The following is a 24,737-nucleotide window of genomic DNA, read 5'->3' as shown; positions in this document are numbered from 1 at the left end:
TGTCTCATGCTGCTTTATATGTCTATAGTGCCTTCCTCCAGAGAAGGCGTTGGCACCCCACTCCAGTACTCTTGCCTGGAAAATCCCATGGATAGAGGAGCCTGGTGGGCTGCAGTCCATGGGGTCGCTAAGAGTCGGACACGACTGAGCGACTTCACTTTCACTTTTCACTTTCATGCATTGGAGAAGGAAATGGCAACCCACTCCAGTGTTCTTGCCTGGAGAATCCCAGGGATGGGGGAGCCTGGTGGGCTGTCTATGGGGTCACACAGAGTCGGACATGAATGAAGTGACTTAGCAGTAGCAGCAGCAACAGCAATGCCTTCCTCAGGTGTAGGAAAACAACTACAAATATTCTATATCTTCAACCTCTTCTCTGAATGTCCTCTTTTCTTTCTCCCATCCGTTAAAATGAACCTTGCTTTTCCTGGAGTGTTAACTGTTTTTTCTTTCACAGACACTGGAGGAAGGTGGATATTTTCCTTGCTCTCTGTTGCTGCCTCTAGACCATTGCTCTTTCTCCTTAAAAATCCAAACTTCTCTGAAATGCATGCCATCAGACCACATGATCTGCGTTGTGGTTATCTGCAGACCTCCTGGTCACTTGTGTATTTGTTGAATATTTTAGTATCTGGTCAAAGTCTTTTTCTTTTCATCATTACTTTTATCATCATTCTTAGTGACTTAAGTCACTATTTTAATCCTTTCATCTTGACCTTTTTCCTTCCAACAAGATTTTCCTTTACCACCCTTAGCTACCAAATCTGCTTCAAGCATTCCATTCTTTGGGTACCAACTCCTGCCTTTTCAGCTCAGTTACTCTAGAAAGCCTCTATTGGCACATCCAATCCATTCACCCTGTCACTTTTTCACTATTCATCTCACCCCTTAAGTTTTCTCTTCTTTGTTCAGTTTATCTTCCATGGTCTTTCATTATAATCGCTACACTCTCAACAGTCTTGCCCCTCTTTCCATTTCTCTTATATTTTTGCAGGCAAACCTCATCCCAAGTTAAATCCAGTTCTCTTCCTTTTTCACAGCTGTACCCAAGCATTGGCGTTTAACTGGAAGCAGCTACCACCTGTGCTGACGGGTCTCACTTTACATGTGGCCCATAGACTTCAAGTCAGCCCTCCATACTGACCGACAATCCTAATACAGCCCCCTAGTTAATTTATTTGCATACTTTATGAGATGACTATTCCTGACCTTCTTCCTCCACCTCACTCTCAACTGATAATCTTGCTTATTTCCCTGAAGAAAAAAAAGATCAGGAGCAAGCAGTAGAGTCACATTTTCCCCCTCACTAAATCTACCAATGCATTTACATCTAGATGTGTGGACTCTGATTTCCCTCCTGTAACAATAGTAACAGCTAACACATGTAGTCTAGGGGTTACTATATGTTCAGCAGTGTTCGGAGTCCTGCATATATTAAGTCATTTAATCCTCACTATGAATTAAGTATTATTATCCCTCACTTTAGAGATGGGAACTGAAACAGGGAAATTTCTTTTGAATTACGTTGTCCAAGGTTACAAAGAAAGTATTCTGGATTCAGAGTATAAGCAGATAGGGTAGGGGTATCCGTGGAGAAAGAGAACCAAGCATGACTTTTCTGACACAAGAGAAGTCCTTTTGGCCTAAGCCATTTTGTGATCTAACCTCGGCCACAGTGCTTGTCCTTGAACAGGTCTCAGTATTCAATTATCTTAAGGGAAGTGAGGGAGTGTAGGAATGAAAGAAAAGCAGTCAAGAAACAATAGTTCAGGGTAAGTACCCTGGTAGTCCAATGGCTAAGACTCTGCATTCCTCATGCAGGGGGCCTGGATTCAATCCCTGGTTGGGAACTAGATCCCACATGCCACGATTAAGAACTGGTGCACCCAAATAAATAAATTTTTTTTTTTTTTAAAAGAAACAATAATCCAGGGATAAAACAGAGTCCCAGTTCCTCGTCAAGGGGTATACATAACAATCTGATACACAGCCTTGAGTTCTGCCGGCTCCCACCAAGGTGGAGAATGGACTAATGACGTTGACCTTTTCTGACCCTTATGACTTCAACCAACTAAAGCTTGGACTCTGTCAACCTCTGCCCCACTTCTATGCTGAATTCAACTCTGTTCACACCCCTTCATGAATATGCATGTAGTATTAGCTTAAAACTTCCCCAGTCTTGCTGTTCAGGGAAACACTACTTTGGGACAGATTCCCAGTGTTCTTACTTGCTGCAGGCAATAAATCCTTCCTTCTTCTATGGCTTGGTTGTGTCTTTTGGCTTGACACCTACCAAGAGGTGAACCCAGTTTTCAGGTAACAAGAGCTCATGCTTGGTATTTCTCTGGTGGTCCAGTGGTTAAGCGTCCGCCTGCCAACGCAGGGAACACGGTTTCGATCCCTGATCTGGGAAGACCCCACATGTTGCAGAGCACCTAGGCCTGTGTGCCACAACTACTGGAGACCATGCAGCCTACATCCTGTGCTCCCCAACAAGAGAAGCCACCGCAATGAGAAGCCTGAGAACCCCAAGCAGAGAATAGCTGCTGCTTGCCACAACTTGAGAAAGCCCACGCGCAGCAACGAGGACCCAGCACACCCCATAATAAATAAATTTAATCAGAGTAAAAAAAGGAAATACACTACAATGGGAAAAAGTCTCTTCAGCAAGTGGTGTTGGAAAAGTTGGACATCTGCATGTAAATCAATAAAATCAGAACACATCCTTACACCACACACACACACACACACAAGGGTCATTCTTTCAACCACTACATTGTATTAAGTGAACTGTCCTATCTAGGGTCAATGTTTTCTCCTGTAAACTTGAACCCCTTTTTTCCTGGTCACTTAGGAACTTTGCTCCTTTGGTTATCCCTTCCATTTTTCTCTCTACTGGATGATTCCCATCAGTTTAAAAACATGCTTTAAATTCTCCCATCTTAAAAAGTCCTTCCCAGACTTCCCGTCCTCTTCTCCCCCGCCCCCCACCCCCACCCTCTTATGATTACTGCTCCATTTCTCTGCTTCCTTGCTTACTAACACTGCTTGGAAGAATCACTTTTATTTGCTGCCTCCACCTTCTCACATATCATTCTCTCCTCAAATTGTGGCAAGCAAAATTTCATCCCTAGAATGTAATTAAAACCACTCTTAAAAAAATTCACTGTTCTTCAAAATCCCATGGCCAGTTCTCAGTCTGCCTCCTACACAATTTATCAACAGCATTTAAACATTTGATAGCTTCTTCCTTGAATCCTTTCTTCACACTTTTCCTCAGATTTCCCACTTACTCACTGGGAAAGGGGAGAATCTATCCTTTCTGTATCCAATTTCTAAATACTGGCAGGCGGGAGTTCAAGTTCTGGGCCTTTTTTCCTACTCTGGCTACCCGTGCCCCCTCACCGATCTTACTAGCTCCTTTAGATACCCCAATAACTCTGGATTGTTTTCTCTTCAGACAAGACCTCTTCCTGAGCACCGAATTGCCTTCTCAACATTTCCACTTGGATATCTGATAGGTTTCCTAAACTTAACCTTGTCCAAAAATACTTACGTCTGCTCCTCCCCCATCTTCATCTCAGAAAATGACACCATTATTTCCCACTCAATATTCTTGGGTTTATTCTTGATTTCTCTATTCCTTTCACCTCTACATCCAGTCCAAGCCTGCTAAGTTCTACCTTAAAAAAAAAAAAAGAACCCATAAATCAACTATACTTCAATTAAAAAAAAAATACCCAGAGTCTGGGGGCTTCCCTTGTAGCTCAATTAGTAAAGAATCTGCCTGCAATGCAGGAGATCCAGGTTTGATTCCTGTGTCAGGAAGATCCCCTGGAGAAGGAAATGGCAACCCACTCCAGTATTCTTGCCTAGAGAATCCCATGGACAGAGAAACCTGGCGGGCTACAGTCCATGGGGTCGAAAGAGTTGGGCACGACTTAGCAACTACACCACCACCACCACCACCCAGAGTCTGACCCTGCTGATCATCTCTACCACTTCCATCCAGGCCACCACCATTCTCCCTTGGACCACAGCAGCAACCTCCTAACTGGGTTCCCTGCTTCACTTTAACCAGCTCTCTCTATTTTGTTCTTTTATTATACAGTAGCCATAATAATAATAATAGCAATTTCATAATTTATATAATAATGTTATTACATATTTATTTATATTCTGCCTCTACTACCAAGATATTACCTCTATGAAGGCAAGGATTTTTTCTTCTGTGTTTTCACTCTGTCCCCAGTACCTGGCTAGCTTGAGAAGTATTTGTTGAATGAATGAATGACAGAAGCATGGTAAATCATTTAAGACTTAATGAATGAGCAATATGAGCTTTAAAAGCATTATTTACATGCTTTTTAAATAATCTGAGTTTAGGGAATTTCCTGGTGGTCTTGTAGTTAGGACTCTGTACTTCTACTGCAGGGGGCATGGGTTTGATCCCTGATCAGAGAACTAAAATCCTGCAAGCTAGGCTTCCCTCGTGGCTCAGTGGTAAAGAATCTGCCTGCTAATGCAGGAGACACGAGTTCGATCTCTGGTCCAGGAAGAACCCATGCAACTAAGCCCAGGAACCACAACTACTGAGCCTGTGCTCTAGAGCCTGGGAACCTCAACTACTGAGCCCACGTGCTGCAGTTACTGAAGCCTGGGACCCCTAGAGCCTGTGCTCTGCAATAAGAGACGCCTCTGAAATGAGAAGCCTGCACACTGCAACGAGACAGTAGCCCCCATGCAAGCCCCACAACTAAAGAAAAGCCCACGCAGTAAGAAAGACCCGCCACAACCAAAAACAAATAAAATAATTAAAATCCTGCAAGCTGCACAGTGCAGTCAAAAAAAAAAAAAAAAGAAATCTGAGTTTCAATCTGAGGAAGAATTTCCCAACTAGCAGGTAAGTGAAGAGAGGTATGGAGGATACTGGCAATCTATAAAGGTCCTGCAGGGAGATTAAAAATCATCCTGTGTGAAAGTCGTTTAGTTGCATCCAACTCTTTGCGACCCCACAGACTAGATACAGTTCATGGCATTCTCCAGGCCAGAATACAGGAGTGGGTAGCCTTTCCCTTCTCCAGGGGATCTTCCCAAGCCAGGGATCGAACCCAAGTCTCCTGCATTGGAGGTGGATTCTTTACCAGCTGAGCCACAAGGGAAGCCGAAGAATCCTGGGAATCACCTGAATCTAACAGTAATAGTTCTTAATATAAATGAGAATCATGATACTACTACATGGTAGCATATAAGTGCTTATTATGTGACAGATACACAATTATCTAATCACAACCCTATGAGGTAGGTACCATTGCCACTGTTTTACAAATGAGGAAATTGATGATCCAAGGGGTTAACTTATTCAAGGTCACACCTAAGTGTCAAAGTCACGATTTGAATCCAGGTCTGTCTGACTAACTCCAGAACCATCATGCTCTATTCCTCCATTTGTTCATTCATTCATTCATATAGTTATTTAACAGTTTATTCATTGATACCCTCCTATGTACCAGGCACTGTGTGAACTGTTACCTGTGAAGTGTCCTTCCTTTCAAGAAGCTTACAGTCGAATGCAGGAAGCTAACATAAAGTAATTACTCATTCATGCATGATTATAAGCTGAGATAGATATGCTAAAGGGAAGGCAAGGATCTACTAGCGGCTACAACAAAGGAGTTTACCTGACTAGAGTATCAAGGAGGCTTCCCTGAAGAAGTGATCCTGGAGCTGAGGGCTGATGAATGAGCAGGAGTTAAGTAGGCAAAGTGGAGAGAAATGGGGAGAGCATTCCAGGCTGCAGGGGCAGCAAGTGCAAAAGCCCTCCTGCAAAAGGAATCAAGATTTTCTGCAGGGAAGAAAGAGGCCTGGGGGCTGAAGAGCAGAGAACGAGGGGTGAGAAGTATGAGAGGAGAGCAGAGAGGCAGTACGGTCAGACCACTGCAGACACTGCAGTAATACGATGTTGAGTTTTTTTGGTTTGACAAGTTGGAAGAAACAGACACTTATACAGCTGGTGAGGTGAAAGTGAAAAATGAAAGTGTTAGTTGCTCAGCCACGTCCAACTCTTTGTGACCCCATGGACTGTAGCCCGCCATGCTCCTCTGTCCATGGAATTCTCCAGGCAAGAATACTGGAGTGAGTAGCCATTCCCTTCTCCAGGTGATCTTCCCAATCTAGGGCTGGAACCCAGGTTTCCTGCATCACAGGCGGATTCTTCACCATCTAGGCCTCCAGGGAAGCCTGGTGAGAAGTAAATAAATATAACCTCTATGGTGGATAATTCATCAATATCTATAAAAAGCCAAAATATGTAAAATGACATATCAGGGTTATTTATTCCAGCATTGTTTTTAGTAGCAGAAGATTGAAAATAACACAAATCTCTTTTGATTGGTTAAACTGATTATGGTACATCATATAAAAGAATAAAATGTAGTTGTGAAAAAGAGTGAGGACATACTCTCTACTGATATAGAAACATCTCCAAGATATATTTAGTGGGGGAGAAAAGCTGCAAACTAAACTCTGCATAGTTTGCTGTTTGTATATATTTAAAAGAGAGGATATAAATTTATGTCGGCATTTGCTTGATTATAATGAAGAGAATGTGGAAATGTATACAAGAAACCAATTATGTGGTTATGTGTGTTATGTGAGTTGGGAAGGTTGGGTAAATGGAGAACCGGAGTGAAAGGGAGACTTTTCCCTTTATACCACTTGGTCCTTTTTGGTTTTCTAACATATTACCTATTCAACAAAAATGAATACATTCATGTAAAAATAGTTTCAACCTTTGTCTAAAGGATAATGCAATGCCGCTGAAGAATTTTAAGCAGCAGGGTGATGTCAGAGTTGGCTTTAGAAGACAATTTCCAAGGTTGAAATGTGGAGAATGAATTGAAAGAGGGCCAGAGTGGATGCTGACAGGACAGTCAATGAGACACCACTTCATTCGCACTAGAATGTCTATACCAATAAAGACAGACAGTAACAAGTGTTGGCGCAGATGGGGGGAAATTGGAACCCTTATACATGTTTGGTGGGGATATAAAATGGTGTGGCTATTTTGGTAAATAATTTGGCAGTTCCTCAAAAATGTTAAACAAAGAGTTACCATCAGTTCAGTTCAGTTCAGTCGCTCAGTCGTGTCCAACTCTTTATGACCCCATGAATCGCAGCACGCCAGGCCTCCCTGTCCATCACCAACTCCCGGAGTTCACTCAGACTCAAGTCCATCGAGTCAGTGATGCCATCCAGCCATCTCATCCTCTGCCGTCCCCTTCTCCTCCTGCCCCCAATCCCTCCCAGCATCAGAGTCTTTTCCAATGAATCAACTCTTCGCATGAGGGGGCCAAAGTACTGGAGTTTCAGCTTTAGCATCATTCTTTCCAAAGAACACCCAGGACTGATCTCCTTTAGGATGGACTGGCTGGATCTCCTTACAGTCCAAGGGACTCTCAAGAGTCTTCTCCAACACCACAGTTCAAAAGCATCAATTCTTCGGCGCTCAGCTTTCTTCACAGTCCAACTCTCACATCCATATATGATTACTGGAAAAACCATAGCCTTGACTAGATGGACCTTTATTGGCAAAGTAATGTCTCTGCTGTTCAATATGCTATCTAGGTTGGTCATAACTTTCCTTCCAAGGAGTAAGCCTCTTAATTTCATGGCTGCAGTCACCATCTACAGTGATTTTGGAGCCCCCAAAAATGAAGTCTGACACTGTTTCCACTGTTTCCCCATGTATTTCCCATGAAATGATGGGATCAGATGCCATGATCTTCGTTTTCTGAATGTTGAGCTTTAAGCCAACTTTTTCACTCTCTTCTTTCACTTTCATCAAGAGGCTTTTGAGCTCCTCTTCATTTTCTGCCATAAGGGTGGTGTCATCTGCATATCTGAGGTTATTGATATTTCTCCTGGCAATCTTGATTCCAGCTTGTGCTTCTTCCAGCCCAGCATTTCTCATGATGTACTCTGCATATAAGTTAAATAAACAGGGTGACAATATACAGCCTTGACGTACTCCTCATGACCCAGCAATTCCTCTCATAAGTAAATACCTAATAGAATTGAAAACATATGTCAGTGCTCATGTCCCATGCACCCTTGCAGTCAGTGGGTGAGCTAGGGCAGCAAGGCAGCCTCCTTATAGCCCTGTGGAGTGCCTCTAGCCTCCTTACTGGAGTCGCTGGCAGGGGCCAGCCTTGCAGTGGTGTGTTCTACATCAATGGCTCCAGCTGGATTCATTGGACTAGGCAAATGGGGCATCCCATGGCAAAAAAAAAAAAAAAATATATATATATATATATATCCCATGGACATGGCTATCCGCTTGTTATTTATGATGTGTTTCCTGACGCATACAGAGAATTTCTAGATGCAAGTGAACAGGTAGTGTCTTCTCCAGCAGATATAGCCGGCAAGGATAGAATTATTACAATGTTGCCCACCAGTATCAATGGAATAGAAGCTTATTCTGGAGCAAATGGGATTCCAAAAAAAGCAAAGTAAGGCTCACTATTAATAGACTCTAGTACTGCTGCTGCTGCTGCTAAGTCGCTTCAGTCGTGTCCGACTCTGTGCGACCCCATAGACGGCAGCCCACCAGGCTTCCCCGTCCCTGGGATTCTCCGGGCAAGAGTACTGGAGTGGGTTGCCATTTCCTTTTCCAATGCATGAAAGTGAAAAGTGAAAGTGAAGTCGCTCAGTCATGTCCGATTCTTAGTGACCCCATGGACCGCAGCCTACCAGGCTCCTCTGCCCATGGGATTTTCCAGGCAAGAGTACTGGAGTGGGGTGCCACTGCCTTCTCCGATAGTTTGGCAAGATTGGCCAAAGAAGTTGAGAAAATGGGAGCAATTTTCAGGGTTGCCCCTGTTTCTGGTGGTGTGGAGGCTGCTCAGTCTGGGGACCTCACGTTTATGTTGGGAGGTGTGCTGTGCCAAGTTGCTTCAGTTGTGTCCTATTCTTTGTGACCCTATGGACTGTAGTCCACCAGATTCCTCTGTCCATGGGGATTCTCTAGGCAAGAATACTGGAGCGGGGTGCCATTTCTTACTCCAGGGAATCTTCCTGACCCAGGGATCAATCCTGTGTCTCTTATGTCTCCAGTGTTGGTAGGTGGGTTCTCTATCAATAGTGCCACCGGAGGAGTCACAGACCAATTTGCTGCTGCCCAAGAGTTGCTGGGGAGCAAGAACTCCAATGCGCTGTATTGTGAAGCCTGTGGGCCTGGGCAGGCTCTGAGGATCTGCTACAACATACTGTTAGCTATTGGTATGATTGAAACTGCTGATGCTATGAATCTGGGAATCAGGTTAGGACCTGACCCAAAACTCTTGGCCAAAATCCTAAATGTGAGCTCAGGACAGCATTGGTAAAGTGCTGCTTATAATCCCATATCTGGGGTGATTGATGGAGTTCCCTTCCCTAATAACTATCAGGGTGGATTCAGAACAACACTCATGGTTAACGATCTAGGATTAGCACAAGACTCTAATGTTAGCACAAACACACCAATCTTTCTGGGCAGTCAAATCCATCAGATCTGTGTGGATGATGTGTGCAAAGGGCTGTTCAAAGAAAGGCTGCTTGTCCGTGTTCCAGTTTCTATGAGAAGAGGAGACATTCTGAGTCTGTCCACCTTTGGCAGTGGACACTGTTGGAAACCAAACTCTATTTCGGAACCTGTTTATCTTGCTCACTCTGCAAGTAAATAGGTCTGTTTGTTTTCAATTGTTTAGGTCACAGTAAACCCTGGGATTTTTTTCACCCATTTTTAGCTGCTTATTCTTTTTTAAATCTATTTAGCAAATATGTAATACCTGAAATTGTTTTCCCTGTAAGCCACTAATGATCCCTTGCTAACTAGCTGACTGGCTTTTTCAAAAATTTGAGAACTTCTCTGGTGGTATAAGGATCCCCCTGCCAATGCAGGGGACACGGGTTTGATCTCTGGTCGGGGAAGATCCCACATGCTGTGGAGCCACCAAGCCCATGGCCACAAGTACCAAGCCTATGTGCTGCAGCTGCTGAAGCCGGTGCACCCAGAGCCTGTGCTCCACAAGAAGAGAAGCCACCACAATGAGCAGCCCGGGCACCACAACAAAGAGGAGCCCCGGCTCACCGCAACTAGAGGAGCCCGAGCGCAGGAACGAAGACCCAGGACGACCAAAAAGATAAAAGATCCCTGAGCATCTTTAAGTAAATTGTTGCATATTTCAATTACTACAATTGACAAATAAAACCTATTTTTTTCAATACAATAAAACCCATTTTAGAGGGAAGAAAAGAAACTGCTCTGAGGGAAGGAGATAGAAAAAAGGAAAGAATAGTGAATTACCACCGATGTCCCTCAGAAAGTTTGTCCCTTTTGTAGTATTCTTGCATTACTGTTGTTGTTCCATCGCTCAGTTGTGTTTGACTCTTTGTGACCCCATGGACTGCAGCACGCTGGGCTTCCCTGTCCTTCACCATCTCCCAGAGTTTGCTCAAATTCATATCCATTGAGTCAACGATGATGCATTACTGAGGTTACTGATTTATTTTCTAGGAGTTGATAAAGCAAGAGAATGCCTTGCCGTATGTTGTATAATTTGGACTCTGTTACATTTATCTTGGTGTGTCCCTCTTTACAACTCCCAATACTTAGTAAGCTTGTTTTTTATATATTTGCTTCCTTGTACATTCTTACTACATATTTTTGACTTCAAAAGTATACCTTTATAACTGTTTCAAAGCCAAGAATGATATGTGCTTTCAATAATTATTACATTATTCTAAATATAACCATATAATCTTGAATTCAAATAAATTTCTGTGCTGATAATAAAAAGAAAACATATGGTCACACAAACTTGTCCATGAATGTCCACAGCACCAAAGTACATAATAGGCAAAAATGTAAAAACAATTCAAATGTTCTTCAACTAATGAATGGATAACTAAATGTGGTATAGCCAAACAGTGGCATACTAGTCAGTACTTCCTTCATAAAAAGGAATGAAGATTCATACTACATCATGGGTGAACCTTGAAAATATGCTAACTGAAGCCAATCACGATAGGTCACATATACAATGTTCCATTTGTATGAAATGTTTCAGTTCAGTTCAGTTCGGTTCAGTTGCTCAGTCGTGTCGGAAATGTTTAGAATAAAACAATTTATAGCAAACATTAATTAGTGGTTGCTTAGGGCTTGAGTAAAATGAGGGAGAGCTAAGGAGACAAATGAGGATTCACTATTAATGGGTATGAAATTATTTTAAGGGGGACAAAAAAATCTTCTAAAATTAGATAATGGCGATGGTTACACAAGCTCACGAAACGCTAAAAACTATTGAACTGTACACTGTACATGGGTGAATTGTATGGTATATGAACTATATTTCAATAAAGCTACTTTAAATAAGAGATAGTTTTCAAATTTCCCCAGTGGTCCAGTGGTTAAGAATCCATCTTGCAATGAAAAGGAACCAAGTTCAACTGCTGGTGGGTGAACTAAGACCCCACATGCTGCAAGGCAACTAGGCCCACACACCGCAGCTACTGAGCCCGCAGGTTGCAACCACTGAAGCCTGTGTGTCCATAGCCTGTGCTCCACTACAGGAGCCGCTGCAATAAGAAGCCTGCGCACCAGTGAAGACTAGCCCCCGCCTGCCACACTAGAGAAAACCTGTGCACAGCAACAAAGACCCAGTGCAACCAAAAGACAATAAATAAATGATAAATTCTAAGAGGAATCATGCCCATACAGACATACTCATAATTTCTTTCAAACTCAATGATCTTTCAAGAAAGAAAAAAATCAGATATCAGTTCAGTTCAGTCGCTCAATCGTGTCCGACTCTTTGCGACCCCATGAAGCGCAGCACGCCAGGCCTCCCTGTCCATCACCAACTCCCGGAGTTCACTCAGACTCATGTCCATCGAGTCAGTGATGCCATCCAGCCATCTCATCCTCTGTCGTCCCCTTCTCCTCCTGCCCCCAATCCCTCCCAGCATCAGAGTCTTTTCCAATGAGTCAACTCTTCGCATGAGGTGGCCAAAGTACTGGAGTTTCAGCTTTAGCATCATTCCTTCCAAAGAAATCCCAGGGCTGATCTCCTTCAGAATGGACTGGTTGGATCTCCTTGCAGTCCAAGGGGCTCTCAAGAGTCTTCTCCAACACCACAGTTCAGAAGCATCAATTCTTCGGTGCTCAGCCTTCTTCACAGTCCAACTCTCACGTCCATACATGACCACAGGAAAAACCATAGCCTTGACTAGATGGACCTTTGTTGGCAAAGTAAAGTCTCTGCTTTTCAATGTGCTATCGAGGTTGGTCATAACTTTCCTTCCAAGGAGTAAGCGTCTTTTAATTTCATGGCTGCAGTCACCATCTGCAGTGATTTTGGAGCCCCAAAAAATAAAGTCTGACACTGTTTCTACTGTTTCCCCATCTATTTCCCATGAAGTGATGGGACCAGATGCCGTGATCTTCGTTTTCTGAATGTTGAGCTTTAAGCCAACTTTTTCACTCTCCACTTTCACTTTCATCAAGAGGCTTTTGAGTTCCTCTTTACTTTCTGCCTTAAGAGTGGTGTCATCTGTATATCTGAGGTTATTGATATTTCTCCCAGCAATCTTGATTCCAGCTTGTGTTTCTTTCAGTCCACTGTTTCTCATGATGTACTCTGCATATAAGTTAAATAAACAGGGTGACAATATACAGCCTTGATGTACTCCTTTTCCTGTTTGGAACCAGTCTGTTGTTCCATGTCCAGTTCTAACTGTTGCTTCCTGACCTTCCTGAGGCAGGTCAGGTGGTCTGGTATTCCCATCTCTTTCAGAATTTTCCACAGTTTATTGTGATCCACACAGTCAAAGGCTTTGGCATAGTCAATAAAGCAGAAATAGATGTTTTTCTGGAACTCTCTTGCTTCTTCCATGATCCAGCGGATGTTGGCAATTTGATCTCTGGTTCCTCTGCCTTTTCTAAAACCAGCTTGAACATCAGCAAGTTCATGGTTCACATATTGCTGAAGCCCGGCTTGGAGAATTTTGAGCATTATTTTACTAGCGTGTGAGATGAGTGCAATTGCACGGTAGTTTGAGCATTCTTTGGCTTTAAAAAAAAGTTCCAATTCATCTTAAATACTTAGTACAAGCCTGATATAAAACACATCAAAATGTACTATGGTTATGCAAAACATAGTATTGTATGTCAAGTGTATTTCAATAAAATATATAGCAAAAACTTTTAATTAAAAAATTAAAATCTATCAATTTTTGTTCAAGATGATAAACTCAGCATAAGATATATCTTCATATTTTTGTACCTTGCAAATTGGGGGTGTAATATTTTCATTATGGTTTGGTTTAAAGTATTTCATTTCCATACTATTTTATTCTTTGACTCAGAGTTATTTGGAAGACTTTTGCCTTTTTAACTTCCAAATATATGTTTGTTTTGTTGAATGCACACAAGCTCATGTGTCCAACACACAGTGAAGGCCAAACAAACCAGAACATTGGAGTTTGGAACAGAGAAAGGTATGTTGCTGAACTGAGCAAGGAGAATTGGTGGTTAGTGTTCAAAAAACCCAAACTTTTGTGATAGTTTTTGGAGAGGAGTTTTTATAAGCAAAATTGGGGGCTAGGCCTCCAGGGCACATGACTTTCTTCTGATTGGTTGGTGGTGAGGTAACAGGATGGTATTACATGAATGTTGTGCTCAGAAGGAAGTTACCATTCTTTACCTGGTTGGGGGGCTTTTTCCCACAGAAAAACTAAAAAATAAATTGTTATGTATTTCCCTTGAGGAGAAACCAGGGCTCTGGTCTATGGCTGCACTATTGTTTTTTAACAGTTCCTCCTTTGCTTCTGCATTCTCTCTCTTCCCTGATTAGTAACTATTTGAATCTGCCCTTTGGAATTCAGGGACAGTCTAGGAAGCTGAGGGCTTCCCAGGTGGCACTAGTGGTAAAGAACCCACCTGCCAGTGCAGGAGGCATAAGAGATGCAGGTTCAATCCCTGGATTGGGAAGATTCCCTGGAGGAGGGCACAGCAACCCACTCCAATATTCTTGCCTGGAGAACCCATGAACAGAGGAGCCTGGAGGGCTACAGTCCATACGATCTTGACAGAAGTGATTTAGCACGCATGCTAAGAAGATGAATCCATTTTCCTACAAACAAGAAAAGGGGACCAGGAAAAGGCTTGTGGGGCCTTCACGGGTACACGTGAAGGCCCCACAGGGCCCTGCTCAGTTTCATTTGTATTTATATTTTACACTGTGGTCAAAGAATACAGTATGTATTACACAATTCTCAAGTTTCAATTACATTCCTTGAGACCGATTTTTATAAATGTTTTATGTACGCTTAAAAGGGATAAGTAGTTTTTACTTTGGGTGAATGGTTCTACATGTTTATTAAATCAAGCTTGTTAAGTGGGTTACTAAAAAAAAAAAAAAATTGAGGCCATTGCAGCAGTCCAGTTAAGAGATGATGGTAGGCTAGGAGCAGAGAAGATGGAGAGAAGTATAGAGATTCCACATTTATTTGGGAAACAAAACAGATCCTTCCTGATGTTGGAGGGGGATGGGAGGAATGTGGAGAGAGCCATTAAGGATGACTTTCTTGGTTTCTGGTTTATGCAATTTGCCAGATGGCAGATATATGAAATTAAAAAAAAATTTTTTTTTAAGTTCTCCCAGTTTATTGCCAGCAACCCATCTCCCTCCACCCTCATGCATGCATGCTCAGTCATGTAACCCCATGGACTGCAGCCCGCCAGGTTCCTCAGTCCATGGACTTTTCCAGGCAAGAATACTGGAGTGGGTTGCCAAGGTATATGAAATTGAGATAGGGAATTCTAGGAGAGATTAGACATTTATATTTCCCCCAAAATGTTTCTTTGCTTTCTATGGGGGCTAAGAGGGCAGTGGCAAATATTGAGGCTATGGGTGAGAGCATCTCCCTGCCATTCCTTAAGCCCTCTGTGTATGTATGTGTATCTGTACAACACATCACAGTACAGTAAGTCCCCTATGGAAGAATGAGTTCCATTCCAAGAGTGTGTTCTTAAGTCCAATTAGTTTGTAAGTTCAACGAAGTTAGCCTGGTTACCTAACTAATTTTGGCTATTTAGGCTAACACAATAGGCTATATAGTTGTTCTTCGGTTGCTAAGTCACGTCCCCTCTTTGTGACCCCACAGACTGCAGCACACCAGGCTTCCCTGTCCTTTACTATCTCCTGGAGTTTGCTCAAACTCATGTCCATTGAGTCGGTGATGCCATCCAACATCTTATCCTCTGTCGTCCCCTTCTCCTCCTGCCTTCCATCCTTCCCAGCATCAGGGTGTCTTCCAATGAGTCGGCTCTTCGCATCAGGTGGCCACAGTATTTCAGCTTCAGCATCAGTCCTTTCAATGAATATTCAAGGTTGATTTCCTGTAGGATTGACTGGTTTGATCTCTTTGCAGTCCAAGGGACTCTCAAGAGTCTTCTCTAGGACCACAACTGGAAAACATCAATTCTTCAGCCTTCTTTATGGTCCAACTCTCACATCCATACATGACTATTGGAAAAACCATAGCTTTGACCATATGGGACCTGAGTCAGCAGAGTGATGTCTCTGTACTGTAATAGGTTTATAATACTTTTCACACAAATAATACATACAAAAAATAAGGAAAATAAATTTAATCTTAAAGTACCTTGAAAATTATAGTAGTACAGTACAGCTGGCATACAGTAGTGGTAGTAGCTGGCATACAATAGTACAGCAGCTGACATACAGGAGCTGGCATCAACAGAACAGGGAAGAAAAATTACTGACTGGAGGAGGGAGAAGAGGTGGCCGAGGGTAGAGCGGAGGGATTCGTCAGCAATAGGAGACAGAGGGCAAGCTGCATGTGACAATGTACGCCAGACGCGTGAACCAACTTACCTAATTGGACACGTGAACACACGCACATTCTCATCTTCGAAAGTTCATAACTTGAACGTAAATTCATATTGGAAGGGTGTGGCACCCCCTAGACGAACAGCTCAGAAGTCAAGGGTCGAATTTCCTCTAGGCACTTGGGGACCTCGCCCTGAAACTGCCCAGCCCTCTCCTAGCTTGTTTCTCTGAGCCCCGCCCACGGGGATTTCCGGCTGCCCTTTTGCACCCGCCTCTCCCCGAAGCCCTTGGCTCCGCCCCTACTGCCGCTTTTGCCTTCTAGCCTAGAGAGGGAATGGAGTGATTGACGAGTACGTTCTCCAATCCTAACGCAGAATGAACACATATTACCAATTAGACGGTAGCAGGGGCGGATGCTGAAGCCTACGGTGGGAGGGTTACCAGGAAGTGAGTAGAGGCTAAGAAGGACAAGTCCGCCCAGGCAGTGGTCTAAGGGTGACCGGACATCTAGAAACCCCAGTCTCCTTCTTTCTCCATTCCTGGGTGAGGAGTCCCTTCGCAGCTGGGAGTCAGGATCTTTATTTGCCCTTTTGAATGGCTGGGGGGAGGGGGTGTGTCTACTATGTAAGCAACTCCTTTCGCCTCAAGTCAGGTCCTTCTCTTAGCCTGAGGTGGGGGTCTTGTCCCCCGTCTCTCTCCGCCGGGAGCGGTAAAGTGTTTAAGGTCTTTGCGCAGCCTCTGGGTGGTTAAAGTCTTCCGGACTCGGTCATGGAAAGGCAGATGAGTTTATAGGGAGTTTAGGTTTAGGGAGATTGGCGGACTCAGCCTCTCTCCCGACAGGAGAGAGGAGTTAGAAGCCTCCTGCCGCGGCCAGAACTAGTGGAAGGTGGAGGGGCTCTGGGAGCTAGGTTCCTGTGGCTAGGGAACTAGGGATAGAATTAGGTATTGGAGGCGAAAGAATGTGTGGAAAGAAACATTTCTTCCGTGGAGGTCGTGGAAGTTCTCTAAGGGACTGCATAGAGTGGAGCCGAAGTCGTTGGAGTTGGGCCTGGGGCTTGGTCTCTAAAACCCCCACCCACTTGTGGGCCATCAGCTGTTTGCCTTCATTTCTTTCTCCTCAGGCTGAAGGAAACATCTGAACATGTGGAATCCCAATGCCGGTAGGTGTTTGGGGGATCGCTTCTCTCGCCCCAACCCCTTTTCAGATGGGCCACAACAGGGGGTTTCTGCGTCAGTTTCTCCTCCTCCTCTCCATTAACCCGCAAAAGCAAAGTCCTTAGTCGCTGACCCATCTTCTCGTCTTTCCCTAGAGTTCACTGTCTCCATTTCTCCCCTGCCCTGCCAGGGCCCTTCCCTTTTCTCTCTCTTCTGTTAAGTTTGCCTCCCCTTCCCTTCATTCTCTTTCCTCACCTTCCCATTTGCCCTTAACTACTGAGTGATTCTTTTTGTTGTTGTTTGTTGTCAGAGGCTCTGGGCAGTTGTAATCGTAATTTATTCTTTGTTTCTTCCACCAGGGCAGCCAGGACCATATCCACACCCCCCTAACGCTGGGTATCCTGGAGGTTGCAATCCTGCCCATCCACCACCTGCCAACCCTCCCTTTCCTCCAGGCCCCTTTCCCACTCCCCCAGGAGCACCCCAGGGGAATCCAGCCTTTCCCCCTGGTGGGCCCTGTCATCCTGTGCCACAGCCAGGATATCCAGGATGCCAGCCCTCAGGTCCCTACCCGCCTCCATACCCACCACCTGGCCCTGGCATGTGTCCTGTGAATCCATTGGTTCCTGGTATAGTGGGACCAGGAATAGTGATTGACAAGAAGGTGCACAAGAAAATGAAGAAAGCTCATAAAAAGAAGCAGAAACACCATAAGCATGGCAAGGTAAGTGCCCCTGGAGCCTGGCTGGGAAGGGGTGCCCCTTCGAAGGGACTGAGGAGGCAGGGGAGGGCAAGGAATGGAGGTTTGAAGTCTGAGGATGTGGGACAGTAACTGTGTAAAGGATTCCCACTGGGAAGAATCTGATAAGCCTAAAAATTTTATTAGGCTTATTAGGCCTTCTGTCTGGGAGGTGCTAGGCTGAGCCACAGAATGGATGTCAGCATCAAAAGTCTTTCTAGTTTGCCTTTCTCTTCCTAGAACTCCCCACCCCACCCGCACCCCATGCTTGTTTTAGCAAGTTGGAGACACCCACTGAGGTGGTCAAACATCAAGTAATAGAGTCAGTCCTTTGACAAAGCAATGTCTTATATAATGATTAATTTGTAATAATTTGGCCCTAGGTCCTGGAGTTTCTTTTTCTCCTTCAGTGTTCTCAGGGTGTTGTGTTAGTTACATGGGCCCCATTGTCCTACTGTTCAGTAGGGAAACTGAGTTCGAGAGCAGTCAGTGACTCTCAGCCTCTAATAAAACCTGAGTTTCATGCTCAGCTGCAAGGCTAAATATCTTCACTCCAGAGGATTGTTCATTAGCAAGAGTAAAAGTAGCTCTCAGGAAAACTCTGGAAGGAGTGAACCAACCCTGATCTTGAGGAGGCCTTAATTTACATTTTTCTGCCCAATATTTATTTGCCTTATGGCTTTGGATGCTAATTCTAGTTCTTCATCTTTGGTAGAAGACTGAGGAGGAGGAAAAGTGAGCTTGAATGGAGACACTCGAAAATGTTTTTGATGACAGTTTTGATGGGAGTATACATGTAAAGAACCTTGACTAGGACTCTCCCAGCCTCCTCTCCCACCTTCCTCACTTTCTCCCAGTTGGGACTTAGGAAAAAGTAGAAATAGATGCACACACAGCTACTGGTTCTACTCACTTTTCTTAGTCTCATAGCCACTAGGAATGTCCATGCAGCTAATAAATACTATAAGGGACCAGCTGTTTCCTTGTATAATTCTACTCTAGTGCCTATAATTTATTCCTTGCCTAGGCCTTGGCTCAGGTAAAGAAAATTGGGAACTTTCTCCAAATGCAGTATGTTAAATTCTGTGCAATGATTGAGGATGGTTTCATCCATTCCTGTATGCTCACTGCTGAAGGAAATCCTTGCTTTTGCTGTTTAAGGGACAGTCGAGTTGAAGACTCCTGACCTTAGAAAGCAGAGGGCACTGGGGTGGAGGTATAAGGCACCAAAGAATGTCCCACGAAGTAACAAAAGTCATTTGGATCTGATGTATCCTTTCCCCTTTCCCCTTGCAGCATTCCTCCTCCTCCTCCTCTTCCAGCAGTGACTCTGACTGAATACAGGGCCTGGACCCTTCCCTCAAGTCTCTCCAGTTCAGCTCTCCCATCAAGCTTCAGATGCCTTCTTGTACTGGGGGAAATTAACTCTTGCTACCCCTTCCCCCCACCCCTGCAATCTAAGCCTCATTCTGCTGTTCAGCATTAACTAGCTAGGACAAATCGGAAAAGAATTGCCACGGGCTAACAAAAGCCATCTTCTCACTGCTTGGATAGAACTTTTAGCTGATGGGTTTGATAGAACTGTTTTTTGAAGATGGTAAGATTTGAGCTAAAATACTAAAGACAAGTCTAAGATCTGTAAAATGTGATTTTTGTTTTTTTTACTTTCTTCTGTAATACTTATGATTGAGGAGATGCTGTGGACATTGAGTTATGGAAAGGAAAAACGACCTGTACCTTTCTTATAATTGTAGCATGCTTGGGTGATTCAGTGGCAAATAAACATTTCCCAGCAGGCCTCTTATTGGTGGTGCTCACTGCAAGGCTGATGGCAGGTCGAGTCTATTTGGTGGATGAGCCCTGACTGCCATTTTGAAAACTAATCTCTCTTCTCTCACTCAGTATGCTGTCTCAGGCCCTCCTCCCACTCTCCAACTGTCAGTCCAAATAAAGCTGTTTCTCCTGGTTTCTGTTCACCTGTACCATTACCTTGGTTAGCACCTTCTACTAGTTCTGCCCTAAAAAAAAGGATAGATTTATCAAGTGGATGGTGGAGAGGAGCTGGGAAAGGCATGTGCTTAGGAACAGGGTCTAAAGCTCCACAGCATGTTTGGGAATCACAGGTATCCATCCCAGTGGGGCTAGATTAGTTCCCTGCTGCCAAGTCGCTTCAGTCGTGTCCGACTCTGTGTGACCCCATGGACTGCAGCCTACCAGGCTTCTCTGTCCATGGGATTCTCCAGGCAAGAACACTGGAGTGGGTTGCCATTTCCTTCTCCAGATTAGTTCCCTAGAAAGTGTTTATTGAGGAAATACTGTGTTCTGGTGCTGAAGGTACAAAGATTTAGAATAACACAGTCTCTGCCCTTCATGGCCTTTGAGAGCTAATGAAGCAGATAGTCATGTGAATATATGAATGGGTTATTATAATATTGTAGAAGTGAATAAGACAGGGATCAAGCAGTTGGGGAGCAAAGAAGGAGTGACAGTGCCACTGGGAAATAAGTGAGGTCCTGGCTGGGCCTCAGGATGCATAGGGGTTTCCCTGTTATAAACTACAAAAGCTAACACCCAGCATTCATTATGCCCCAGGACCAAGCGCTCTGCATTTATAACTTGTGTCCATCTTCATGGCAGCTCTATGAGGTAGGTACTGCTGTTCCCATTTTGAGGAAGAAGAAAACTTCAGTCAGGATTTGAACTTGGGCAGTGTGGGTCCTGTGTCTGTGCTTGTAACCCAGTGGGTTTCCAGCAGAAGAAGCAGTTTTGTAGAGGCAAAGATTTGTAAAAAGGTGAAGGATGGACGTTCAGGAATTCCTGAGCCGGAGATACCATACCAGAGCCTGATAGCAGGAAGGAGTGGACCTGAGCGATGTTTCTTAGGTGGAACCCACAGGGTTTAGGGATTTAAGTGTGGGACTTGAACAGGAAAGTTGTGTTTTCAGTTGACTGGGTTTCATCTATGACTTGTCCTGGGGGTGAGATATATGAAGTCCATGCTTAAATATATTAGATCTAGCTTCTAATTTTATTAGGAAATCCAAGACCAAGCTGGAGAAGGAAATGGCAACCCACTCCAGTATTCTTGCCTGGAAAATTCCATGGACAGAGGAGCCTGGTGGGCTACAGTCCATGGGGTCACAAAGAGTCAGACAGGACTGAGCGATTGAGCACCAAGACCTGTTTTCCAATGTCCTAATTTTGGGGCCATTTTAGAATCTTAGGATTTTCTTCCTCTGTAACACTGTTTTCATTTATTTATTAGCTTTTCCTTTTCCAGGAGGAGAAGGGAAAGGTGGGCATAAGGGGATTGTGAGGTGAAAGAAAAACTGTTGAAAAATAACCACAAATTAAGGAGAGACAATGTGAGATGGCTCAAGGGGGAGAACACAAAGAGAAACAAGTTAGGGAGAAAATTCACCCACCTCCTTGCCCAGTTTTAATCATAAACAGCCCATTTCCCCTTCCTGCCTTTTCTTTTTCTAACAGCACCTTGCTATTTTGCTATCCTTGTTTCTTCAAAAGTCCATTAACTTTTTGAAAGCTACAAGTAATACATGTACCTGGGGTGGGGGAGGGGGTGCGGAATGTAACATTTCTAATAGGATGTTCAGCAGAAAAGTAAGGTTCTCCTCATAGCAGATTTCTAGTTTACTCCCCAAAGGCAACTATGACTACTAAATTATTTTGTGAACTTTCAGAGCTGTTCTGCACATAAGTAAACATCCTGTTTCTACCTTACATGGTTCCTATTGCTTCTAGCCCACTTTATATCAAATGAGAGCCCTGTTTTGGATCTAACATTTTCCCATTTAATTATCTATTGGAGTTGATTCCATATCAGTGTGTGTGTGTAACATTGTTTTTAATAGCATTTTATTCAACCTTTTTTTTTTGCTGGAATTTAAAAATGTTTCCATCTTTGCTATACACTTAACTGCTGTGGGAAATTTCGGTATGTATATCTTTGCCAGAGGTTGGAACATTGGTTGTACATGGCTATTTCTGGCTATGGACTTTTTTTTTTTTTTTTTAGGGACTACTTTGTTAATTATCAGACCTTTTCAATAAAGGTTTAGATTTCACGTTTCTGAAGACAGAAATTTCTGAACCACTACTGATCCTTCCTTATAGATGGATTCTATACTCTCCAGGGGCTTCCCAGGTGGCACAAGTGGTAAAGAACCCGCCTGCCAATGCAGGAGATGTAAGAGGCTTGGGTTCAATCCCCTGGAGGAGGTCAGGGCAACCCACTCCAGTATTCTTGCCTGGAGAATCCCATGGACGGAGGAGCCTGGTGGGCTACGGTCCATAGGGTCGCAAAGAATCGGACACGACTGAAGCGACTCAGCAGGCAGGCATGCATGCTCTCCAGTCTTAATCCTCCTTTCAGCCTCCTGTTGCCTTTCTTCAGGCAAATTACGTTAGTTGTCTGGCTCTCTGGAGCATTGGGTTGGCGCGTCCTATTTTGTGCATCAGTGTAAGACTCCAAAGATAGTGGTTCTCAAATGTTTTTATTTTATGCCCTATGTCCATGAGAGGATCTGGAGTTCTACCATTCTGTCCTTACTAGAAACTGAGTATAGTAAGAGTTCCACACAATTAATTGAAAATGGGAAAGGATAGGAAACCCATTAAATCTGAAATGCAAATTGACACTTCAACTTTGAGGACTGTAAGTCATGGGACGAATCATCAATTTGCTGTTTTTCCGGAATCATTTCCCTGTATCAGTGTGTTTTGTAGTCATAGACAAGTTCATTCTTTTGACTAGTTTGGTTCTCCTTCTGAGAAGAATTTATTAATTCATAAAACCATTGAATATTGTTATTGGCTGCATCTTTTTCAAAGCTGGCTGCAACTGTTGGCTGGCCCCACCAGAAGCCAGGTTATTGTTAATAGAGTTATGTTGTGTTATTTTGTTGTTCAGTCACTAAGTCGTGTTATTTTATCAAGTTTTAATTTGATCTTTGTTTTGTCTACCATTATTAGAGATGACTTCACAGATAGCCACTCACTTTATTTTTTTGCCACTCACTTCTACTCCAGCTCTTAGAGTCCCTGGGGTGTAAATGACCCAACTGCAAAATCTTGAGGTTAATTTGACCTTCAGCCCAGGCCCTCACTGGGGCTTCCCAGGTGGGTAGACGTGGGTTCGATCCCTAGGTCAGAAAGATCCCCTGGAGAAGGGCATGGCAATCCACGTCAGTATTCTTGCTTGGAGAATCCTATGGCCAGAGATGCCTGGTGGGCTACAGTCCATGGGATCACAAAGAATCAGACATGAAGTGACTGAGCAACCCAGGCCTCACAGTAAGACTGCTCTTTGGTTTGCTTTTCTCTGTGTGTCCTAACATTTTCCTACTTCCTTTACTTTCTTTCAGTATTTGCTCTGCTCTTTACTTGTGTTAAACGACAGACTCCTTTTTATTTCTCACACTGTTCCTAATGCCTACCTATCATTTGGAGGGTGGCAGCAAAGATGTTGGAGTCCCCAAGCTTTATTTTCCACTTCAGAAAGCTATCTCTCTTCAGATAACTCCACTGAATTGAAGTTGCCCAATAAAACCTGATGAATATAAAGGCCAGAACTGACACCCAAAGAACTTGAACGTGGGTAAACAATAACCCAATAGTAGCTGTCTCTTTCAATAGCCTTTTTAAAAATTTCGTTTTGTTCTCTTTCAGAGTTCTTCTCTATTTTTTGAACAAAAGTTTTAATGTGGAAACTTACAGATATGTATGTAGGGAAAGCAGATTTCCCATAACCTAGCTCCAGTAATTATTAACAGTTTGTTCATCTTTTTTTGTTTGGTTGGTTTGGGGTGTGTGTGTGTGTGTGTGTGTGTGTGTGTGTGTGTGTATTTCACACACCCCAACGAGGGATAAATCCTGAAACCCCTGCAGTGGAAGCACAGAGACTTTTTTTTTTAAGCATTTAAAGAATATGACCCAGCAGTACCTCGCTTTATTTATTCGTTTATTTGGCTGTGCTGGGTTGTAGTTGGTGGCCCATGGGTTCTTTGTTGCCACACACAGGATCTTCCTTGTGGCATGTGGGATCTAGTTCCCTGACTAGGGATGAAACCTGGGCCCCCTGGGAGCGTGGAGTCTTAGCCACTGGACTGGACCACCAGGGAAGTCCCACACTTTGCCAATCTTGTTCCATTCCACATCATATTTTTCCCAATTTTTATTATGAAAATTATTATTATTATTGTTATTTTTGGGCATGCCACACAACTTGTAGGATTTTAGTTCCTCAACCAGGGATTGAACCTGGGCCACAGCAGTGAAGGTGCAGTCCTAGTCACTGGAGTGAAAGGGGATTCCCTGAAAATTATTTTTTAAAAGTCTGAAGAACAGTACAATGATCACCTATAAACCTACCATCTATACTCAACAACTGTCAACATTTTTTACCAAATTTGCTTTATTGATTTAATCATGTGAAATATTTGAATCTGTTCCCATGCATCACGACACTTCACTTTAAATAGTTCATTATGTACCTCTTAGAACAGCATTTCTCTTGGATAGCCATAATTCCATTACCACACTTAAGAAAATTAACAATACCTCCTAATATTAGCTAATATTCATGTCTGAATTTCCTCCGTTGTCTCCAAAATGTCTTACATAGCTATAAAAAAACAAACCAGAATCCAAACAAGATCCACACGTTATATTTGATTATTATTGTCTTTTGAATTTATCCTCTCTTTCATCCCGCTCTGTTCTATTAAATTTTCATTTTGATGAGAACAGGCTAGTTGTCTTGTTGAATGTGTTGGATTCTGGATTTGCTGATTATCTCCATGATGTGTTTAACTTTTTCCTTGGTCCCTTGTAAATTTCCTGTAAATTGCAAGTTGGGTCTGAAGGTTTAATTCGATTAAGATTAAACACTTGAGAAGAATACTTAATAGATGATGCTATGTACTTAC

The 24,737-nt window shown here is 43.4% G+C and overlaps 1 protein-coding gene and 1 pseudogene across 1 annotated transcript; both read left to right on the top strand.

Annotated features, from left to right (window-relative positions):
• The first annotated feature begins 8,875 nt into the window (after nucleotides 1–8,875).
• LOC139183077 (3-hydroxyisobutyrate dehydrogenase, mitochondrial pseudogene) lies at nucleotides 8,876–9,639 on the top strand (annotated as a pseudogene).
• Nucleotides 9,640–16,288: 6,649 nt separating this feature from the next.
• On the top strand, nucleotides 16,289–19,756 carry PRR13 (proline rich 13). Its single transcript, XM_019960457.2, has 4 exons — nucleotides 16,289–16,439; nucleotides 17,018–17,056; nucleotides 17,411–17,775; nucleotides 19,087–19,756. The coding sequence occupies exons 2-4, from the start codon at nucleotides 17,038–17,040 to the stop codon at nucleotides 19,126–19,128; spliced, it is 426 nt and encodes a 141-aa protein (XP_019816016.1). The 5' UTR covers nucleotides 16,289–16,439; nucleotides 17,018–17,037; the 3' UTR covers nucleotides 19,129–19,756.
• Nucleotides 19,757–24,737: the final 4,981 nt, after the last annotated feature.

Source organism: Bos indicus, chromosome 5 (assembly GCF_029378745.1).
Source record: "Bos indicus isolate NIAB-ARS_2022 breed Sahiwal x Tharparkar chromosome 5, NIAB-ARS_B.indTharparkar_mat_pri_1.0, whole genome shotgun sequence".
In the NCBI taxonomy this organism is placed as follows: Eukaryota; Metazoa; Chordata; class Mammalia; order Artiodactyla; family Bovidae; genus Bos; species Bos indicus.
This window is presented reverse-complemented; position numbering and strand designations above follow the sequence as displayed.